We start from the raw sequence: 24,316 nt of genomic DNA, 5'->3' as shown, positions 1-24,316 counted from the left end.
ACAATGTACCATACAATGGTAAAAATGTTAGACTGGCAGAAGACTTATCCACAGAAACCTGGCAGGCCAGAAAGGACTGGCATGATATATTCCGAGCACTAAATGAGAAAAACATGCATCCAAGAATTCTATATCCAGCTAGGCTGTCATTGAAAACAGAAGGACAGAAAAAGCTTCCAGGACAAACAAAAACTAAAAGAATTTGTAAACACCAAAACAGCTCTACAGGAAATATTGAAAGGGGTCCTCTAAACAAAGAGAGAACCTACAAGTAGTAGACCAGAAAGGAACAGAGACAATATACAGTAACAGTCACCTTGCAGGCAATACAATGGCACTAAATTCATCTCTCTCAATAGTTATCCTGAACGCAATGGGCTAAATGCCCAATCAAAAGACACAGGGTATCAGAATGGATAAAAAAACAAAACCCATCAATATGCTGTCTACAAGAAACTCATGTTAGACCCAAAGACACCTCCAGATTTAAAGTGACGGGGTGGAAAACAATTTACCATACTAATGGACATCAAAAGAAAGCTGGAGTGGCAATCCTTATATCAGATGAATTAGATTTTAAGCCAAAAACTACAATAAGAGATGAGGAAGAACACTATATCATACTCAAAGGGTCTGTCCAACAACAAGATCTAACAATTTAAAATATCTATGCCCCTAACATGGGAGCAGCCAACTATATAAACCAATTCATAATAAAATCAAAGAAGCACATCAACAAAAATACAATAATAGTAGGGGACTTTAACACCCCCCTCACTGAAATGGACAGATCATCCAAGCAAAAGATCAACAAGGAAATAAAGGCATTAAATGACACACTGGACCAGATGGATATCACAGATCTATTCAGAACATTCCATCCCAAAGCAACAGAATACACATTCTTCTCTAGTGCACGTGGAACATTCTCCAGAACAGATCACAACCTGGGTCACAAATCAGGTCTCAACCAGTACCAAATGACTGGGATCATTCCCTGCGTATTTGCAGACTATAATGCTCTGAAGCTAGAACTCAACCACAAGAGGAAAGTTGGAAATAACCCAAATACATGGAGGCTAAAGAGCATTCTTCTAAAGAATGAATGGGTCAACCAGGAAATTAAAGAAGAATTGAAAAAATTCATTGAAAATAATAATGAAAACACAACAGTTCAAAATCTGTGGGACACAGCAAAGGCAGTCCTGAGAGGAAAACATACAGTGGTACAAGCCTTTCTCAAGAAACAAGAAAGGTCTCAAATACACAACCTAACCCTACACCTAAAGGAGCTGGAGAAAGAACAGCAAAGAAAGCCTAAACCCAGCAGCAGAAGAGAAATAATAAAGATCAGAGCAGAAACCAATAAAATAGAAACAAAAAAACAAAACAAAACAAACAAACAAACAAAAAAAAAACAGTAGAACAAACCAACGAAACCAAGAGCTGGTTCTTTGAAAGAATTAATAAGATTGATAAACCCCTGCCCAGACTTATCAAAAGACAAATAAATCAATAAAGCAGAAAGAATCCAGAAACACACTCACAGATATATATAGTCAACAAATATGACAAATGTGCAAAGGCAATTAAGTGGAGAAAAATTTGTGATTTTAACTAGTGGTGCTGGAACTATCAGAGGTCTATATGCAAAACAATAAATTTGGGTTATATGTTATACAATATATAAAAATTAACTCGCAATGGATCATGAAGCTAAATATAAAAACATAAACTATAAAATTTCTAGAAGAAAACAAAAGGGAAAATTGTGTGACCCTGGATGAGGTTGCAATTTCTCAGATGAGAAACCACAATGGAAGAAATAATTGATAAACTGGCCTTCATCAAAACTGAAAACTTCTGCTCATCTAAGGACATCAGTAAAGAGAATAAAAATGCAAACAACACACTGTGAGAAAATATTTGCAAATCATATCTCTACGTAAAAAATCTGTATCCATAATATATAAAGAATTCTGAGCAAAGTTTTAAAGGGCCAATAAAACTACCTGGGTAAAGGGAGAGATGGCATGCCAAAGCAGAGGGTAGAAAGAGTAAAACCAAGAGAGCGAGAACACCAGTCTGAAGAGGAAGAGGCAGGATATGGACGGGAGAAGAGGCCAGCATTCAGAGCATTTTCATAAAATATGTTAAGGAGCTGGAACTTGATTCTGGGGGGATGCAGTCCTCTGGGACATTTCTAGTAGAGTTGTGACATGGACAGATCAGATTCTTTAGACAGCTTGCTCTGAAACCTACGTGGAAGAGGAATTTGAGGGAGAAAGTCTGAGCCAGAGCGGTTGCAGCAGCCCAGATCACAGCTAGAACAGTGAGAGTTGGAATAAAGGAAAAGGAGAGAATTGAAGAAAATGCTTAGAAGGTAAATCTATACAACTATTTACCCATTAGGCAGAAGTGGGGTGCCTGGGTAGCTCAGTCAGTTAAGCATCTGTCTTTGGTTCAGGTTACGATCCCAGGGTCCTGTGATTGAGCCCCATGTCAGGCTCCCTGCTCAGCAGGAAACCTGCTTCTCCCTCTCCCTCCCACTCCCCATACTTGAGCTGGCATGTGCACTCTCTCTCTCTGTGTGTCAAAAAAATAAAGAAAATCTTTTTTTTTTTTAATTTGACAGAGATCACAAGTAGGCAGAGAGGCAGGCAGAGAGAGGGAGAAGCAGGCTCCCTGCTGAGCAGAGAGCCCAATGCGGGGCTTGATCCCAGGACCCTGAGACCATGACCTGAGCCAAAGGCAGAGGCTTAACCCACTGAGCCACCCAGGTGCCCCAAATAAAGAAAATCTTAAAAAAAAAAAAAAAAAGAGGCAGAAGTAGATTTACTGGTCTCAAGTTTCTTTGCTAATGATATGCAGAACACAAAAGGAATAGTTTGGTAAGTTATAAACAGTTCAGTTTGGGATGCACTGTTTGAATCTGAGTCTGAAACTCTAAGGGAAACCCTACACACAGAATTAACTAATTCATTAATTTTTTCCACATAAAATTATCGAGTACAATTTCTTGATTAATCAGTTTATCACTTGCCCACTGACTTATAAGCCACCAAGTTCTCATTACTTGTGGGTCATTTCTCGAGCACTTGGGCTATTACACTGACACACTTGTCTACTCCCATGCCATCTCACACTGCTTTTCCTACTAAAGCTTTATAAAAAGCTTCCAGTTGCATAAATCAGTCATCTTATCACCACCACTTCTTCCCCTTCAAAATTTCCTTTGCTCTTTTGGCTCTTTTATGCAAGAATTTCATTAAGTTTCATGAAAAACTCTGCTAGGATTTTAACTGGAAAGATACAAAAGAAATGAACAATTTTCCTTGGATTTTGTAATTAAGAGGACATTTATTATCTTAGCCAAAATGATTCCAGTGGAATGAAAGGAGGAATCCAAATTGTAGTGACTGCTCTCCATGAGTAGTCAAAGGCAACTGAAGAAGAGAAAATTGTGAGTATAGTCTGGATAAGGAAGAAAAAGTATTAAACAGTAACAAATAGGAATTGAAGATAAGGAGAGACTGTTTGAGGATGCTTGTGTGATGTTCTTCGACTTTTCTCTTCCATGCACTGCCCTTGTTTCCTTGCGCACGCTATGAGCTCCAGCCGGAGTGTCTGTCTCTGACAGCTAGTCGCTAACATGACGTCCACAACACACACTCTTCCCAAGACGAGAGCCAAGAGAAGGTATATCCCTAAGGCTTCATAACAATGGGATATTTCAGGGACAAATGTCAGAAAGAGCTAAAAAATTTAAGTGTACAAAATAGAAACAAATATGTCTGAGACATTTCTTCAGGAGAAAGGATGATGGTAGCTAACTCTGCAGGATTTGAAGTAGAGGACTGACATGTTTGACTCAGCATTTAAAAGGGTCACACTGGCTTACTGCTTTGAGAACAGTCGTTTAAATGACTGCGCCACCCAGGTGCCCCTTTATGCATTTAAAATAAGTAACTGTAGGAAGAACAAAGACTGTTTCAAACACTAGCTCTCTATAGGAAAAGAAAAGGATGTTAAACTTGAAGATGGTGTTAGGTCTGAGTTAAAATATATGAAATGATGTTTCTTTCTGAATACTGACTATCCATCAACTGGTCTTACATGAAGTCAGTAATTCAAACACTGATGAGCCTGAAAAATTAAAGTGGCTTTGAACGTAAACTGGGATGATGAGTATTTTAACTGGAGAAGACTTACTGGAGAAGACTTACCTGGGCCATGAGACCAGGTTACCAGTTCACAAAAGAGACATTACTGAACCACTGTTTAATCCTAGGCAAAGGGTCAAAGGTTTTCTCTACTCTTAGATCAGCTGTAAAACCTGCCCGAGGACAGCAATGACAGAAAAGCTTTACTCTGACATAAAACATTTAACCAAAACAAGACAAAACAAAACCCAGAATTAAAAGATTTTCAGAACACCTTACCCTGGCAGCTGAAGCAAAAGAATCAGGGCCATGAGCTGCATTTCTTATGCCATCGGTTCCAAAGAGAGCTCTCAGGCTTTCGGGAGCATCCGTCCGAGCCATCCCGGAGTTCGCAGGTCCAAGCAGTCGTTTCCACTCACATATAGCATCATCTCTTAAAATCTCCATGGCGATGATAGGACCACTTGTAATAAACTGGATCAGCTCACTACAAAACAGGTGAAAGCTTGATTGGCTTCATTTTTCTGTCAACCTGTCTCTCAAACTATTGGATATAGTGAATTCTGCCTGAGCAAGATAAAGTTTTCATAAATTGAGTGTCTTGTGGTAGCCTGAGTTACTATAAAACACTAGTGTTGTCAAATCATTTACTATTAGCAAAAATAAATAAATAAATAAATAAATAAATCAGTGTTTCATTGAATTTAAGACGACTTCATGGATTTAAAATGCATATTACCGGTCAACTGATTATTGCTTCTTCTGTTGTTCTGAAAGGTAAAGAAAGATCTTCCTTTTTATTTTCATGTGGTTTACCATGGCAGTCAAATAAGATTTCGTAATATAAAAATTATGAGAGTGGCCTTCTATTTAGAATGTAAATGTATTTTTTAGAATGTTAGAATGTATTTTTGTGTCGATTAAAATTCAAAGAATGGAGGTAAACTTTCACTCAATAGACACAGAGTTGGTCTAGTGATAAAGAAAAAACGAAGTTAACAGGCCTTGAAAAAACATGCTCTTATTACTCTAAAAGCTACTCTGGGATATTCTTATCTCAAGTTATTAGCGAACACACACAGATTCTTGATTAAAAATCCAGCTCGGAGTGACAGTAGTCCAAGCCATGGAAAGCAGCTGCTCGTTTCCCTTTGCCATGTCTGTATGCACACGAGGCAGCAGTGACGAGTCCGGTGGTGAAGAAAGGAACACCATTCCTCCCACTGTGTTAGGTAGGGACAGAATCCTTTCTAAAGCAAGCCTGTGTTTCTCTCTCATCCAAGAGAGGACAGGAACATCCTGGAGAAAAGCACATACTTCCTTCCTTCATTGACTCTCTTCCATACTCACTTTTCAAATCACGTCAATTCATTTTGAAGAGGATTTCTAAAAAAGTAGTATGTACAAAGAAGTATTCATACTCGTCATCCTAACAGGCCTAAATGACCTCTTCATACATATTCTACTAGGCCTTAGCAGAAAAAAAAAAAAATAGATTTAAGGAACCAAAATCAAGGGAACAAATTCAAGGGAACAAACAAACTTTAACCATTCAATAAGCACTTACCAATTACCTACTAGAAATCAAAATACTCAACAATATCCTTGCTTCTGGAAACTGGTAATGTCCTGTTAATACAGAATTCTCAGACACACAGAATAGGCCTATGAGTGTGGCATGTAATAATGCAGTGAATATTGTGCCCGACTATAAAAAATCCTGGGAATGTTTCGTGAGACCATTCCCAACCCTAGAGCTACATCTTCCATTGCATCTTTCCTAACACCAGAAAACTAGTTAATTCATCCATTTAATAATTTACTGCACACTAGTCACATATAAGACATTAAACTAGGTGCTGTAATATGATGCTACAAACACAAAGCAGGACTATGATAAAGAATCATTTCCAAGAAAATTAGATATTCTGGGAAGTCCGTGCCAGTTACCAGAGGCGATGGGGCAGCAACGGCAGTGAGCGGGTCCTTGTGGCCTACAAAAATCCTGCAAAAACATCTCTGTGCCCATCTCTTGAAGACCTGAAGGTAGACAAAGTCATTCAGGCTCAAACTGCCTTTTCTGCAAACCCTGGCAACCCAGCACTTTTGTCTGAAGCTTCTGCTCCCATCTCTCGAGACGGAAATCTCTATCCTAGCCTGTACCCGGAGCTCTCCCAGTACATGGGCCTGAGTTTAAGTGAAGAAGAAATCCGTGCACATACGGCCGTGGGCCCTGGAGCACCAGTTCAGGGGCAGCTGGCGGCGAGACCTTCCAGTATGAACCCTGTGGTGGCTCCCGTAACTGACAATGATGCTGGAACTCGTAGAGCAGAAGCGAAGCAAGGGACTCGTGAAGTCATTTTGTATAAGGATCAAGATGGAAAAATTGGGCTCGGGCTTAAATCAGTAGATAATGGCATATTTGTTCAGCCGGTCCAGGCAAATTCTCCAGCCTCACTGGTTGGTCTGAGATTGGGGAACCAAGTACTCCAGATCGGTGGGGAAAGTGTGCGGGCTGGAGCGCTGGTAAGGCACACGAGGTGCCCAAATGGGCTTTTGGAGAGGAGATTACTAGGACTGTTCGTGACAGGCCCTCTGTTGGACAGTTACCATGCATGAGGACAGGACGGGACATGTTGGCTTTATCTTTAAAGATGGGAAGATCGCCTCCACAGTGAAAGACAGTTCTGCAGCCAGAAATGGTCTTCTCACAGAACGTAACATCTGTGAAGTCAACGGGCGGAATGTCATTGGGCTGAAGAGTAGCTTCTCTACTGGAAACCCGATGCTTTTACAAGCCATTATGAGTAGAATGACTGATACAGGCGTAGCTCTGTGTTAGAACCAGTCACCGTTATCTCACATATCAAGTCGTGCTGTTCATAGTACTTTAGTTCTATGGCATAACTACATTTTTAATGTGTAACCATAGTACACATACAATGACTGCTTTTGATGGGTTTTTAGTTCTCTGTGTGTGTGTGTGCGCTCACACACATGCGTGCGTGTGTGCATGTAAGACACAAATTAAGTGCACTGCTTGCATCCTGTGTAAGCATGATACAGTGTATGTAAGTTGTTAGAGCTGGCATTGGTCATCATTTAATTGTAACTACCTTTACTTAATATGCTTCAACTGTTACCTTAACCGTATTAAGCATCTAGAATAAAGCCGAAATACAACTATTGCTGATTTCTAAAACCCAAACTGCAACTGTGTGTTAAATGACGTAAGGGCACACACAGCTACAGCCCAGCTGTGTCTGAGAGTCTCTCACCAATTGTGCAATGGAAATTTCTTTCTTCTAAAACTTACTGGTATTACTTTCTGAGAAATGACTCACTATATATTAAATGTAAAAGATCTTATACCAAATAGGATAAACTTCTGACTCCCTTTAGTCATGTGTAGATTACGTAGAACATTACCTAATTTTGTCTTTAGCATTCTGTACCCTCACTACTTTGGGGTGGTCAAAGGATGTTTCCCAGGTAATTTGTTCCACTTCCTGATCCCTCCCTACAAAATGGAAGTGACACTTTAGCCTGATTTTTTTTATTATGGTTTATGCCTATTCCATCTTAATTAAATATGTATAAATAAAAAAAGAAAGAAAGAAAATTAGATATTCTAACAAGGCTTGGGAATATTTTATACTTCCTGATTTAAAGGAATCTAACATAATAATTTTCTCATACACATGTTAAAAGAAACACTATCATATGCAGGATACCAAATAGCATGTTTAGTATAGCTGCTTAATATTCTTTTTTTTTAATCTTTTTTTTTTTTTTTAGATTTTATTTATTTATTTGACAGACAGAGATCACAAGTAGGCAGAGAGGCAGGCAGAGAGAGAGAGAGAGAGAGGAGGAAGCAGGCTCCCCGCCGAGCAGAGAGCCCGATGCGGGGCTCGATCCCAGGACCCTGGGATCATGACCTGAGCCGAAGGCAGAGGCTTTAACCCACTGAGCTACCCAGGCGCCAATATTCTTTACTAGAAATGTAAGCACTTCTATGTCAATAGTAATATATACTTCACAATATTCACTTAAATTTAAATATATCCCAAATATTTAGAACATAAATTCAATTTCTAACACATATTAGTTGCTCTACTTCAAGGAACAAAAGTATTAGTTAATAAGGGCTCTGTGGGGGCACCTGGGTGGCCCAGTTGGTTAAGCGACTGCCTTTGGCTCAGGTCACGATCCTGGAGTCTCCGGATCGAGTCCCACACGGGGCTCCCTGCTCAGCAGTGAGTCTGCTTCTCCTGCAGACCTCTCCTTTCTCATGTTCTCTCTCATTCTCTCTCTCTCTCAAATAAATAAATAAAATCCTTAAAAAAAATAAGGGTTCTGTGAACATTGTTTTATGTATACAAGAATGCCAAGAGCACAACTAAAACTCCCAACCCAGGAACACGGGGCTGGCTCAGTCAGAAGAGCTGAGTGTGAGCCCCATGTTGGGTATAGAGATTACTCAAGGAAAAATCAGCTGGGGGGAATCAGAGGGAGAGAGGAACCATGAAAGATTGTGGACTCTGAGAAACAAGCTGAGGGTTTTGGAGGGGAGGGGGGTGGGGGGTTGGGTGAGCCTGATGGTGGGTATTAAGGAGGGCACGTATTGCATGGAGCACTGGGTGTTGTGTATAAACAATGAATTTTGGAACACTGAAAAGAAAAATTAAATTAAATTTTTAAAAAAAACCTTTAAAAAATACTCAACATAAAATATAATTATCACTATTTTTTTCTACTGAAATCTAAAAAGAATGTTATACCTTTTATAATTTAAACAAATCATCCTATTTACTTCTGATTAAAATTTAAGACATCTAATAACAAAATAAAAATTCTAATCTAGGGGGGCCCGGATGGCTCAGTCCGTTAGGCATCTGCCTTCGGCTTGGGTCATGATCCCAGGGTCCTGGGATTGAGTCCTGCATCAGGCTCCTTGAACAGCAGGGAGTCTACTTCTCCCTCTGACCTTCCCCCCTTCTCACGCTGTCTCTCTCATTCTTTCTCAAATGATAAATAAAATCTTAAAAAATAAAATTCGGATTGGGAGCCTGGGTGGCTCAGTGGGTTAAGCCGCTGCCTTCGGCTCAGGTCATGATCTCAGGGTCCTGGGATCGAGTCCCACATCAGGCTCTCTGCTCAGCAGGGAGCCTGCTTCCCTCTCTCTCCGCCTGCCTCTCTGTCTACTTGTGATCTCTGTCTGTCAAATAAATAAATAAAAAATCTTTAAAAAATAAAATAAAATAAAATTCGGATCTAATAAAAGGACAGAAAAAACAATTAATAGAAAATAGTTCTCTACTGTTGTAAGATGCTGCTATGATCTTTTTGACAGATGCTTTCCATGTCACAAGTTTCTGAATTACAGAAGTACAATTCTTTAGTTTTTTAGGATATCCTCCATTGTAAATCACTTGCCCCAAATTCAGCACCTACTTTAAAAAGGGCCTTGACTGATGGTCTACATGAAAATCCATTGCTTCTTTCCTGTAAAATAACCAAAAGGACAACAGTTAAAAATTATATTTAAAAAATTACTTGACTAAAATCTTGAAGCTTGCATTAACAGAATAAAGATGAAACACTCTATTTGATCTACATGTAACTGACTAGTGACTTTTCACCAAGTATTCTGCTCAAATCCTCCCACTGTTCAAGTTTTTTGCTCCCTGAGTATCTATTAAGATGTAAAATTACAATGAGCGTAAAGGGCACTACTTACTCTTCTGCTCATGCTCATATCTACTGTCTTCCTTTGTCCCAGCATCTTTCACATTCTTGAAACATAGTTTAACATTTGACCAACAAGAATTATTTGTTCTTTAGAGATAAATAAGTTACCTAAAAGAATGCAAAGCCATCTTCAAATTTAAAATTTATCACTTTCTTCTTCAGGTTTTAAACTTGAAAGGGCAGGTTAGAATTTTAATTTAATAGTTACAGTTTTCTCTCTTAGAGCTTGTGTTTTAAAATCTGCTTGACAAATTAAGCATATCACTGTATTCTTATCGGTTACTAATGTATTAAAAACCAATGCTTTAACTGACATCACCAAAAAAGGGGGGTAATACAGAGATATTCAGGATTTGAAGGGCAATAGGGATTTACCTCACGAATCTATATTTTTCACTAGAGAATATCTACAGAGCCACTGAAAGGATAATGGACTTTAAATTGATTAGCTGAAAAGTCTAAACAGCTTTTTATTTTAATCAAATCAGGTCTCTCTCAAACTGGGACAGTTTTAAAGACTTTAAATTGAGTTCACAGTATGACAATATGTCAACATCAACTACTTTTGAAAACATCAGAGAAGTTAACATGTCCTCTAGCAAAGGCTTACCCTTCCAAGCGTGAAAATTTAGTATGCAATGTTTTAAAATCTTCTGGGCCTACTACAAAATGAATTCACATAATAAACTGTATCAGGACACACTCTTATTCAAACTAAATGTACTGGAAGTATTTTCTTTGGTGATAAAAGGAATATGAAAGTATACTATGCAAATATGATAAATAAAATTTGTCCCTAGAAATGAGAGTGGACGAAAACTCATCTTTCTAGGACCTATTCTGCCAGCATTAAATTATTTATTCTCACAATAATATATTAAAATAGGTATGATCACCTACATTGTACATATGAAAATAATAAAGTTCAGCATGATCACATAACTTGGATAGGGGGATTTCAACCCAAATCTCTGGCTGCAAATCTCTGACTGTTTTTGTCCTTTCTGTTACCAACTGCAGAGGGCCAGGAGAAGAATTCACACATACACACAAAAGGATATATTATATTATATTATATATATTATATATATATTATATATATTTTATATATACCTCTAAAATGAGGTAAAACCAAATGTCTGAAAAATTCATGTGGGAGCATTCTAAAAGAGTTAGCAGCAAGATGACTGAAACAACCAGTTCTAAACTTTTCAACACAACTGGGCTACTAAAAAAGAAAAAAAGTCATAATCTTTAATACTGATGAAAAGAAAGATCTCAATTACTAAAAGTGTTTGTTTCCTTCTTACATGTCACTGACCCCATAGTTCTCTCTATTCAACATCCAAAATGGAAACCAAGATGAGGGTTCATGAATTTCTCCTGTCATCCTTACCTAATTCTTCCCTTAAAAAGCTGAGATGGAGAGAAATAGTAACAAGTGCATCACCACTTAAAGGAGGTTTTTGTCATTGCCATGTCTTGCTGTGTTTTTATAAAGAAACCATCCTCCCACAAAGATTGATAAATCTTTCATGAAATGTTTACTTAGTGCCCCTCGGAGTCAGGCGCTAAGCCCAGGTCTGGGGCTACGGAGTCAGCTGGGACTCGGCTGCTGCCTTTCAGATACCGTCGTGACGGAGGAACTGACATTTGGGCAAACAAGTTCAGCAAAGACTTAAACGCTGGGAGACACCCCTCCCAGGCCTCTGGTACTCCTGGCACATCTCACTGGCTATGCCAAGAATCCAAGGCCCCGACTGCCCTTTCTCCCACCTTTTCCCCAGAGTTATGTTTACAGTGAGCAGCTTCTGAGGGACGAGGTCGTGTCTCTCTTCAGCACAGAGCGCAGCCCTGTGTACCGCGTGCTGATGAAGCAGCAGACGCCCCAAGTTCAAGCTCCTCGGCTGGGATGCGACCAACTCTGCACACAACATACACCTGGACCCACACCACGTCATTCCCACGGGACGTGCAGGCAGGGAGAGCCGACCTAAGCATGATGCCCGTGGTGCCTGCCGCCCCCAGATAAAGGCCCTGTCTCCAGCTCAGGTGCTCTGCATCTTCTGCGTGGCGCCCACGGAAGAGAAGGCCGCCCGACTAGCTTTCACGGCGGGCAGAACCCAACGCCTGAGAGTAAAACTAACAGAGGCACATGAGGTGCTGTGAAAACATCAAGGAGCCAGTTAAGTCTTCTTGGGCATCTTTATCTTGGGGAGTTTGATGCAAATTCATCAAGCACCAGCAGCGTAGAGACAAACAATTTCTAATCTCACGAGAACCATTCGAAGTCATTTCTCCAGAATCCAGTCCCAGGCTGCTATGAGAGCAAGCTTTCTTGATATACACAGAAATAAGACAAATTTAACTGTTTACAAAGGGTCATGACCTCGGTTCCACTAAATAATATCACCAGTATTACTGCTACTAACAGCAGCTGACATTCACCTACACTTACTAGGTGCTGGGGTTTTTCAACTACTTTGCGCACATTAGACTCACTGGACCCCGCAGAAGCTTCACGACACAGGCTGTTACACTCTCCATTTCGCAGATGAAGAAAATGAGGTACGGAGTAGGGCAGCCCGAGCCCCACGCCCAGAAGGTGCGCTCACACGCGCTCCGACTCAGAAATCCGAGCTCCCGCCTTTCTGGAAAATACGCAAACTGAAGACTTGACACAGGCAAAAACTCAAATTAAATATATGTCTGCGTGGGGTAAAACGGAAGGTATTCTGTTAAGGTTTCGAGGGATCAGGCTCAGGAAAGCCATGCTGGGTATCTACCAGCACCAGCCCTGCCCTCGGAGCCGTACCTGCAACGGCCCCACAGAGCCTCACACACCCAGGAAGAGCCGGGGAAGACCCCCGACCCCAAATCAACCGAAACACCCCGGGGAGCGACATAAGCACAGCGCGGCAGCAGCTCTCCCGACGCTCCACCAACGCCCCTCCTATAGGTAAGTCCCTGGATAACCCAGGAGGGACCCGCTCCGAGGGGACAGATCGCTTTTCGGAGCAGTAAACGGCCTTGTCTCCCGTGACATACACGGCGAGGAGCTCCACGCGGCCTTTTCCAGATGCGTCGCTCTTGGACATCTCAACCAGAACACTCCCTTGTCAAAGAGAAATACTCCAACCTCCGTTCCCTTTTCTACCACTTCTATACAGCGTGTTCGACAGTGAGAAGAGATTACAATTACCAGGCATGGGTGCTATAGAAGCCAGTGGGGTTACGGAAGTAATGGTTTATTGGTTACCTGCTTGGAGTCAACCATCATCGATGAATCTAATCACCTGGTGTCTTACTATTTTCTTGTTCTAGTAAATTTATTATTCTGTTCTTCGCCAGTGACAGGTTTTTTATTTTAAACAATGTCACGAAAGATGAAAGATGATTTTAAAAAAAGAAAAAAAACAAGGACTAGACTTTACATAACTGAAAATGATCAACAAATTACCTTGAAAGTATCATCATTTTGAGTTTGGTTATAGTAAACCCGGCTTTGTTTATCATTTCAATTATTTCTCCAGCTTTCGATACTGCGTCAGGTTTAATCAGAGCCAACGTTCTATATGGAAATAAAGAACAAAGAATAAGTTCAAAAATAAAAATAGTTCAGTTTTTACTTATAATTCCCAAGCAGTGGTAGTTTCCTTAACAATCATTCTAGATCAAACATCAAAATAAATTATTTTAAAAAGTATATAAAAGGTCTCTGAAAAACTTAAAGTAAGCTTACTATTTTTCACAGGGAAATAAAAATTAAGTACCCAATCTAAAAAAAATAATAAAAGCTTAAGGGGATAAAAGTTAAAATTGTCATATTTAATATGTCCTAATTAATGTAGGGAAGGAAAAATTCTTCCTGTATCCTTCAAGCAGTTCCAAGTGGATGAAGAATTAAATTTACATGAGACAGATTAATAGGAGAAAAAGTCAAAGTTTTATTATGTGGCACGGAGGCCCAATAATGAAACTGAGACCCAAATAAATGACCAAAACTGGCAGGGTCTTCTTTGGTTTTTTGTTTGTTTGTTTAAAGATTTTCTTTCTTTATTTGACAGAGAGAGATCACAAGTAGGCAGAGCAGCAGGCGGGGGTGGGGGGGTGGGGGGTGCACAGGCTCCCTGCTGAGCAGAGAACCTGATGCGGGACTCAATCCCAGGACCCTGAGACCATGACCGGAACCAAAGGCAGACACCTAATAAGTGAGCCACCCAAGCGCCCCCAAAACTGGCAGTTTTTATACTTTCTAGACAAAGAGACAATAAATTTGTGAGGGATTGACAGGATAAAGGAAACAGATGTGGGGAGCCTGACTGGTTCAATCAGTAGAGCATGAGACCTCACAATCTCAGAATTGTGAGTTTAAGCCCCACACTGGGTACAGAGATCAGTGAAAAATAAAATATTTTAAAAAAAGAAATGATGAGGCACCTGGGTGGCTCAGTGGGTTAAGCCTCTGCCTTTAGCTCAGGTCATGATCCCAGGGTCCTGGGATCAAGCCCCGCATCAGACTCTCTGCTCAGCGGGGAGCCTGCTTCCCCCACCTCTCTGCCTGCCTCTCTGCCTCCTTGTGATCTCTGTCTGTGTCAAATAAATAAATAAAATCTTTAAAAAAAAATGATTAGAAGCTTTAATTAGTAAATAATTCTAAACAGAATTTTGACGGAGGTAGTAGATTAGAAGAAAGGAACAAGGTTTGCTTCTAAAGTTTGGTTGGCTTTAAAGTTTCTATCTCTGGAGATAAGGATGTCTTTTTTACTCCTTAGAACAGAAAGATTTATTTCCTGCATCGGGGGGACAGAATAGAGTCTGAGTGTCCTTGCACTGACTGTTTTTAAAGTAACTTTTATTTTAAATAGTCAGTATGTCAAAGTGGCACATTTTGGGGCATGCTGCTCTTGGCTTCCACCTTAGAAAACAACTTCACATTATAAAACATTTAAAATTTCTATTTCTTAGAACACAGTTTATAAAAGAGGACAAATCTTTTTTAAAAACTGCATTTAATATATTATGAACTTGATTTTTGGTCTCTTAGACAAATACAAGCGAAGCAGTTCATCACTGATCTGGAAAGAAATTCTTCCTTTAACACCCAAGCATCGCACAAAGACCCAAATGTCTTCTTACCCGGCAACATATGTGGAGAGCAAGCAGCATGCTAACTTTTCAAATCACACTTTCCTCTAAGAGGACTCATCAGAGCCAAGCACTCATCCCACTCTGAAGCCCCAAAAGATTTTTGGAGATGGAGATCTCCTGAATGGCCTCATTTTACTGATGAGGTAACCAGGCCCAAAGAGTGACACCAAGGTCACACAGCTGGTCAGTGGCACCTTCAGGACAGAACACCCAGCTCACAGACTCCTAGGTCTGCACTCTTTCCACACCACAAATAACATCACTCCGAGTATCATAATCACAAAATCCTCAAGGGTAGTATCTGCAAATATCAGATAAAAATCAGATGAGTTCGAGTGAGTGTAGAGGGCATGCAAAATTATGATAAAGAACTGCCACCACTTTCCCTCCTTCGTTTTCAGTCGTTCTGACACACAGGCATGAGGTCAAGGGCTCCGTTGAAGAAGCACACTGGCCTTCTCACAGCTGGCTTCTTTCACCAGCGAGACAAGCCTGACTGAGGATATGGCAAAGCTATAATAATTCACATTAACTCATGGCTGGTTTTTAAAACATTTAAATAATAAAAGTTCATCTCAATTTATTACAAGCCATGCCAATAATCCTTTCCTTTATTTTGAAGCAAACGAGTCACTGATAGTATTTCATATTATATGGCTTCATCAAAGAGAGAAAAATCTTCACTTTTTAGCTCACATTATAACACAGTATACTCATATCACCCTCACATACAATGAAAACTCTTCACTTTTTAACTCACATTAAGACACATTATACCCACAAACCAAACGGACCCATGTATTGCTTATGCTAAACTCTGGAAGAACCTTCGCGAACCACAGCTCTTAAAGAAAATATACAACACATCAGCAGTCACCAATTTCTATGAATAAGAACCAACGTGGAAAATACAAAACCGACAAAGCTTAAAGTGCAATTTCGTCTTCTCTTTACATGCCTACGGGAGGCAAAGGGCTGATGACTGGGAGTTATTACTCTAAATAAATCTGCCTATCATCGCCTCACGGCTCAACTGTCCAGTAAATCATAATTAAAGTATATTCTGTACAGAAAGGAAGACCGGCGTGCGGAATCACGTGTGTCATTTAAGAGAAGACAGCAGGTAGAGAAACAAAAGGACCAGTGTCCTCTGTCGCGGCATAACAAGCTACAACACTGCAGCCCGTGGAAGGGTTCACGTGCTCCACGCCCCCGCGCTCCCGTGTGCGGACCCACGTCCCTCGGGGCTGCAGCAGGACTAACCTACTTTCCCAGAGATTTGCAGACCAATGGCCTTGAGAAGTGAAGGACCAGACTTTCCCAGCAGATAAGGCCTGACCACATTTGAAAACAGCCGCCACGGAGGCCAGCAAGTCTGTTCAGGGTCATGTCTCACGTCGACACACAACTAACCGCTCGGGCACCTGCTTCTCCCACACGTCACCCCCACCATTCCCACGCCTTCGCTGGACAGGGAAGATGCGCTCTGAGACATCCGTCCACTATCTTCCCAGGTTGCCAGCGCCCTCCATAAGGCAACCTTTCCTTTCCCAACATCACTCCTCCCTGAAGCATTGATTTTTGATTGACGAGCTGCCAAACTTGGGTTGAGAACCCGTTCTCTGTCCAGGAAAAAACCACCCCAAAACGTAGTGGCCGAAAACGGCAATTTCTTAAGGTTCTGAGGTGGCCGGGCAGCGGTTTCACCGGGGATGACTCACACAGCCGCGTGCGGCTAGCGGGGCAGCTGGGACAGCTGGCTTCTTTCTCCTTGTGGGCTCTCACCCTTAGGAGGTCACACCAGGCTTCCTCAGGGGCAGCCACATTGAGTCCGACGTGCGAACACTCATCAAGCATCCCCTTGAAACACATTTGCTGACGTCCCTCCGGCCAATGCAAGGCACACAGTCAAGTCCAGAGTCGACGTGAGAAGGGACTGGACAGGGCGTGGATCCCAGGAGGTATGAGTCACTGGGAGCCCCCGCTGTGAGGACCTGCCACATAGCAATCGTCTCACCTGCCACGGAGCGCCCAGTGGAGGGTGTCCGCAGGAGATGCTCTCAAAAGAAAAAATATATATACATAAACCATTCTTTTACATTACAGCTTCTTAGCAATGGAGAGTGAGAAAATAGTTTGGCCACCCTTTGCCAACTCAGAACAGAGAATTCTGCAAAATAAGAGTTTTCACAGGCAAAAATATGTTCTCCCTCCACCAACAGGCTCCGGGCAAAAACCGAAGCAGATGTGCCCAGGCTAAAGATGCCGTATCACAAACAGCCTAGACGGCACAGTGCTGGGGACTCTGAATGTTACCCACCTAAAGGAATAGATTTGTAAACTTTAATCTATATTAATTGATGTAAAGATTTCAAAAGTTATGCATATTGGCCTTAAGCATATAAAAACCCATTTTAAAACATCGACCCAAAGCCAAATTTGTGGTTTCTTTTAGGTTTTCTTTACAACATAAAGCATGTGTTTGCCCCCCTGGAAATCTGGAAAATAGCCTCAGATGGGCACCTGTGGTTTGGAGGAAACCTCACTGAGCCAGAGCTTTCGACCGGCAACAATGGCAAAGTGGTTCAGAGCGATCCTTCCACTGAAAATGAAGAACAGTAGATATTTTTTTAAAATATTTTAAAGCAAAAATAAATTGACTGGACACTAAACCATTATGAGCACGAAAGTGAATGAAAAATGGAGACCCAGAAAAATGAGAAGGGAAGTTGCGTCAACCTTGCCAGCATTGCCTCTTGTCTGGCTAATCCGAACTTTAATCTGTACCACATCACCGGGAAAGGGGAAGAAAACCTAACAGGATTCTCCCTATTATTTACTTAGGACCAAAGGCTACACCCTAAGGGTGAATCAGAAAGCAGCAGGCCTTCCCTGGCCTGACAGCACAGGGTCACATCACTTAGGTAGCCTGGGAACTTCCCAGTTTTCACTCGGGTGACGTCAACCAGATCGCTGTCGCCAGGCAACACCCAGACGCAAACACAATTCCACCGCAGAAGGTCACTTCATCCTTCACGAGGTTATTCATACACATATGCAAACACACACGTCTCACACCCATATACACATCCACGTACACACAGACACGTGACAATCCGCGCGCACACACACGTGAGAAAGACCAACATGAGGGAGAACCAGAAGACACAGCACAAAACAGAAAGCCCCGCACGCAGCTCAGCTACTGGCACTCTGACGCGGACCGTACAACGGCCACGCAGACCACGGCTGAAGGCAGGACTGAGAAGGAAGCTGCAAGTATCAGGCAACTGGGAAGTCTAAGCTACCAACAATGGGTACTCAGATTCGAAAAAGAATCTGTTAGAATAGCGAGGGATAAAAATACAAAAGTGAAAATAAGCACCAAGTGGTCTGACAGAAGACTAGATGCAACTGATGGAAGAATTCTGAACAAATTCAGAATAAAGCAGAGAAACAAAAAAAATATGACACACATATGGGGGTCGTTTCAAGAATGTAAGTGAAATAAGGACATTTTCAGCTGAAAGAGCTCTCTACCAGTGAACAACTCTAAGGGAAATTTTAATTCAAGCAAAAATAAAACAATTCCGGGGCACCTGGGTGGCTCAGTGGGTTAAAGCCTCTGCCTTCAGCTCAGGTCGTGGTCTCGGGGTCCTGGGATGGAGCCCCACATCGGGCTCGCTGCTCCGTGGGGAGCCTGCTTCCTCCTCTCTCTCTGCCTGCCTCTGCCTGCTTGTGATCTCTCTCTCTCTCTGTGTCAAATAAATAAATAAGATCCTAAAAAAAAGTAAAATAATTCCGAACAGAACGTCTAAAATAAAAAATACTACTACTAAAAAGCCAAAAGTGGTGAAGTATAATTGTTAACTGATTATATATAGAACAATAATAATGAGTCATTGGGTTCACAAAAACAACTGAAAAAATATACAACGGTAGGCAGAAGGAGAAGCAGACCCCCCCACTTAGCAGGGAGCCTGATGCAGGACTCGATCCAAGGACCCCATGTTCATGACCCAAGCCCATGGCAGATGCTTAACTGACTGAGCCAGCCAGGCGTCCCTGAGCTGAGGAGCTTTAACAAGAGAGAAAAGATTTAAAATTAGCTAAAGGAGTAAATTGTACGTTAAGGGCTGTTACCACACACACAAAAAAATCCGATATAAAAAATTAATAAAGAGAACAGGAGAAAATTTTCGGAGGTGACAGACTGACTTATATCCTTCATTGTGGTAAGAGTTTTACAGCGTAGACTTATCTTCAAAGCCATTGAGCCATATGCATTGAACAGCTGCAACTTTTTTTTTTAAGATTTTATTTATTTATTTGAGAGAGCATGAGAGCCGAGAAGGTCTGAGGGAGAAGCAGACTCCCCACAGAGCAGGGAGCCCAATGTGGGGCTCGATCATCCCAGGACTCTGGGATCATGACCTGAGCAGAAGGTAGATGCTCAACCAACCGAGCCCCCCAGGCACCCTGAGTAGCTGCAACTTTTTAATGTCAATTATAACTCAAAAAAGAGATTTAAAAAAAGAAGTAGAAATGTGAGTCAAATGCCATACATCGATAGTCTAAGGGAACTGGAAAGCCAAGGCTGGTCTGAGAGCTGAAGAGAGTTATACTGCGTGATCTGCATAACTGCCTCAAGATGAGCTGATGGCCGAAAGGGATCGGTTTTACTTTTCTCTCCTACTATTTCTTTCGATGTAAAGAGAGGAGTGGAGTATGAGGACTACAACAGCAATGTCTTGATTTCATAAATTACCCTTGATACCGTACACACCGAGAACAAGTAAGTTATAATTATTACATACAGGTTATTTCTATAGGATTATGATAGACATACATGTATTTATTTCCCCCATATGCCTACTTTTTTGGTCATTTAAATGAAACTAGATTTTTTAAACTTGAATTCTGAAGTTTATTTAAATCAGCCAAATGGTTGCTGGATTTACTAGCCCACATGCAGTGAAGAATCAAAAGAGAAAATGGTGAAAAAAAAATGGTGGAACAGTTTTAGTCAGTAAAAATAGAACACTGAATATGTGTTCATTAATATATTATATTTATTAATTATATTTATAAAGCCCAAATATTTAAAATATGTCTTCACATTCTTCGGTTCCTCCTCTTTTGAAATCCGTCCCATTCAACAATATCTACCAGCGTATTAAAGGCTTAACAGAGAACGAGTGTGAGTCAAATGCAACAAGGCTTACTGGTTCCCTTGACTTTCTAGCTCTGTGGTTGTGGCCAAGTTACTTAACTGTTCTACAAATTGGAATCAGTGACATTCACTTTAGACAAACAGAATTAATATCTTGGGGTGCCTGGGAGGCTACGTCAGTTTAGCATCCGACTCTTGACTTCGGCTCAGGTCATCATTTCAGGGTGATGAGGTCAGGCTCTACACTCAGTGTGGAGTCTGCTTGAGAGAAATTCTCTCTCTCCCTGTGCCTCTGCTCCACCACCCTCCCAAAATAAGTAAATAAATAAAGTATACACACACACACACACAAATTATAATTCCTATAGGCATTATTATTTTATTTTGACTGGGTCATACTATTAGCCCTACCTCTCTAATTCATTTACTTTTGCTAGTTTAAATGAAAATTTAACGTAGTCTTGAACTGAGACTCATATGAAAAGTGCCTATCACAGCCCTCCGCATATAGCATGTGATCAAAAAAATTAAAGCTATATTTATTACTTGCAAATAAAGGAATTATGGTGGATGTTTCCTTAATCCCGTAGACTTTTACCATTAGATCTCATAACAATGGAAGAGTTCTACTTATCTAACATTCAAATTTTTTCCCTATTTCCGAGTTATTCTGGGAGTATTTTTTTTATGAGGCATTCACCACATCCCAATCCACCACCACCTGTGTACTAATATCCACAACGAGCACCAAGCCACCTTGAGAATTCTAAAGGACTTGTAAAAAGGGCTATGAGGGGCTTGTAAAGAAGTCACAGGAAGAGTATTACTACTGGAATTGCTCAGATATTACACAATCAGCTCCTTACTTTGGCGGTAGACCTCAAAAGACAGTTGGATAGTTTTTTTTTTTTTTCCCAATCAAATTAAATGGTATTTGGAGCTTTATATACGGAGAGCCATACCTTCCACCAGTGGTCCCCACTTTTACTTACACAACAATCACTCCACAATGCAAGGAATCTCCCAAGACAATATATAAGCCACAGAATCTGAAGCCGACAAAGATGACAACGGAAGTAAATTTCATTTCAAACACAGTCATTCTAGCCTCAGAAGATTGCAAACTAATAAATGCAGAGATTGAAAATTAAAATGCCACCTTAGTAATACTGAAAATCGATATTGAGGAAAAACATTAGTAAAAAGTAACCGTTGTCAGTATAGCCTGATTTTCTGCTGCGTCTCCCACATTCTCTGCGTCTCTTCTAAACCAGAACTCAGGTGGAGTCAGGGTGACAAACGCAGCCCTGGCGATATGCGGAGAAGACTAGAGACACGGCCATGGGGAGGCGCCGGGCTGCGGCGTCTCTGCAGCACGGGACGGGCCGCGCTGTTGGAGCGGAGGGGAAATGCGGAGGCCAGCCAGCCTCCATCTCTTCCTCCAGGCAGAACTACTTTCAGTGATGTAAACCAATTCACTCATACATTCAGCACTTTTTGGCGGGGCACTCCCTGTGAATAACTGATTGAGGCATCACGATTACGGTCTTTAGGGACACAGTTGTGAACAAGACAATTAAGTTTCTGTGTATCATAACTATATTACTTTTTATTGTTTTTGTAGCAATCATTCTCTCTTCATTTGGGCAATATTTATCAGGTACATGTTATGTCTGTGTATAAAGCTCAAGAATGGACAACGTTCACTACAATCTACACAAAAACACCTTGGTCAACTAGATCAAAGGTCATCATCATCTGTAAACACAGAGGAAATCTTTTTAAAAGGCGAGAGTAGACAATGAGTTTTAAATTGTTGTCCACTGATTCACTGAACTAACACAGATATAGTACTTGTAACGTGTAAGGAGATGTGCTGGGTGCCTGAAGACATGCAAATAGATTGAGGCAGGAAGAGGGCAACCATTTTCCAGGTCCCCTCCATTCTCCTGTGACTGAATCCTCCCATTTTTAACTCACACTGGACTGTGGGCTTTTTCTTGCCCTTCCTCTTGCCCTTAAGCAATCTAGTTAACATCTCCTCCAAGCCTCAACTCTCCCATCTGCAAAGTGGAGCTAATCGTAATAGTACCTTTTTTGTTAGGTTGTCACGGGACTCAAATAACCCATACAGATCACTTGAGCACCATGCCTGATGTAATAACAGTAAGCCATCCCTGAGTGCTGACCATTACTGTTGTTCCTCTGCTTCTGTTAATCTTGCACATTTCTTCCTCTTCATACCTACTGCTACCATCCTAATTCAGGCTATTTTACTAGTCAAAGTTTTTTAAAAAAATTTAACCACCAAGCCAGTCACAGAACAATGGGCTAACCCTAACCCAGTACACAACATACAACTTTCTGCCTTTGAACCCCGGCTTATACGTATTCCTGTGACCAGCATTCCTACAATTGATCTAACCGGTTAAAAAAACAATTCATTGTTTATAGCAGCAACGTCCACAACAGCCAAACTATGGAAAGAGCCTAGATGTCCATCAGCAGATGAATGGAGAAAGAAGATGTGGTGTATATATACAATGGAATACTATGCAGCCATCAAAAGAAACGAAATCTTGCCATTTGCAACAACATGAATGGAACTAGAGGGTATTACGCTGAGCGAAATAAGTCAATCAGAGAAAGACAATTATCATATGATCTCCCTGATATGAGGAATTTGAGAGGCAGGATGGGGGGGCCACGGGCGGTAGAGAAGGGAAAAATGAAACAAGATGGGATCAGGAGGGAGACAAACATGAGACTCTTAATCTCACGAAACAAACTGAGGGTTGCTGGTGGGTCGGGGGGAGGGATGCGGTGGCTGGGTGATGTACACTGGAGAGGGTCTATGCTATGGTGAGTGCTGTGAAGTGTGTAAACCTGATGATTCACAGACCTGTACCCCTGGGGCTAATAATACATTATATGTTAATAAAAATAATTTTTTAAAAATCCAATTCATCTTTCAGGATCCGTCCCAAATACCTTCACAAGGCTTTCCCTGCTCTGCCACTCACTATCTTTTTCCCATAAGCCAGGTTTATCCTATACACCAATACTATCTATGTTCCAACGTTCTCAGTTCCCAGTTAAATGCATCTTACAAAGAAAGATGAGGACATATAAAAAGTCCGCATTTTTTGCTCCAGAAAATAATCATCACCTAAGACTCTCGCTTTGTCATCTGAGTGAAGAGCCAATCGCTGAATCTACTCCTCAAAATCCTAACAACATCCTCACACTGAATTGGAAAAGTACCGATACTATAAAAACACAAGATAGAAACAAGAAATTAGACTTCTGCACTAAGACAGACAATGTTTTAAGAATGAAGAAAACAGGAGCGCCTGAGTGGCTCAGTCGTTAAAAGCGTCTGCCTTTGGCTCAGGTCGTGATCCCAGGGTCCTGGGATCGAGTCCCGCATGGGCTCCCTGATCTGCACGGAGCCTGCTTCTCCCTCTCCCTCTGCCTGCTGCTTGTGCTCTCTCTGACTCTTGGTCAAATAAATAAATAAAATCTTAAAAAAAAGAATGAAGAAAAGATTTTCTCACTTTTCTTTCCTGCTGCCCAGTTGGCGAGCTGTATATTGATCCCCATAGTCGATCAGCACCAGCTGTCGAGAAAAGACATTCACTTTGTTGCCTATAAATAAATCCTCCAAGTGAAGATCGTCGTATTTGGTCCGCTTTAAAAAGGTACGGTGATTCTTCACATCATGCTGGAACAAAAACAACACAGTAAGACACATAAGTATCAACAGACAGTGTTACTCTTACCGTAAATTAGAAATGATTCTTAATTCTGCTTTATTAAACATAGCTTACATGGTTTCATTTTTGTTACAAATCATAATTTCTTTTATAACTTCTGTATTTCCTAGTCCAATCTAGTAATAACACAAAAACTTATTACAAATTTAATACTTTAAAAACCATGAATATATTGCTAAATGTTTCAGCAAATTAGTGCTTATGAAATCCCAGAAAAATTCCAAATTTCTGTTTTCTTCCCTACACAGAATGCCAATACCAAAGAGATCTACATGTAAAATGGTTGCCAATTAAGAGAC

The 24,316-nt window shown here is 41.0% G+C and overlaps 1 protein-coding gene and 1 pseudogene across 3 annotated transcripts in view; one reads left to right on the top strand and one right to left on the bottom strand.

The window, feature by feature from the left end:
* Positions 1-24,316, bottom strand: part of NME7 (NME/NM23 family member 7) — a 257,971-nt gene that overhangs the window by 189,438 nt on the left and 44,217 nt on the right. For both annotated transcript variants that reach the window (XM_080823828.1, XM_080823829.1), the window contains exons 3-6: positions 23,799-23,965; positions 13,378-13,488; positions 9,621-9,671; positions 4,443-4,650 (exon numbers count right to left, since the gene is read on the bottom strand). In XM_080823828.1, coding sequence (XP_080679954.1) covers positions 4,443-4,650; positions 9,621-9,671; positions 13,378-13,488; positions 23,799-23,965 — 537 coding nt within the window. The remainder of the gene's footprint in view (positions 1-4,442; positions 4,651-9,620; positions 9,672-13,377; positions 13,489-23,798; positions 23,966-24,316) is intronic.
* Positions 5,290-7,005, top strand: LOC308355574 (syntenin-1-like; annotated as a pseudogene). Its single transcript has 2 exons — positions 5,290-5,395; positions 6,100-7,005. The product of its transcript is annotated as a syntenin-1-like (transcript).

This window comes from Martes martes (genome assembly GCF_963455335.1).
Source record: "Martes martes genome assembly, chromosome: 15".
NCBI lineage: Eukaryota > Metazoa > Chordata > Mammalia > Carnivora > Mustelidae > Martes > Martes martes.
The sequence above is the reverse complement of the archived record's forward strand: the minus strand, read 5'-3'. Positions and strand labels throughout refer to the sequence as shown.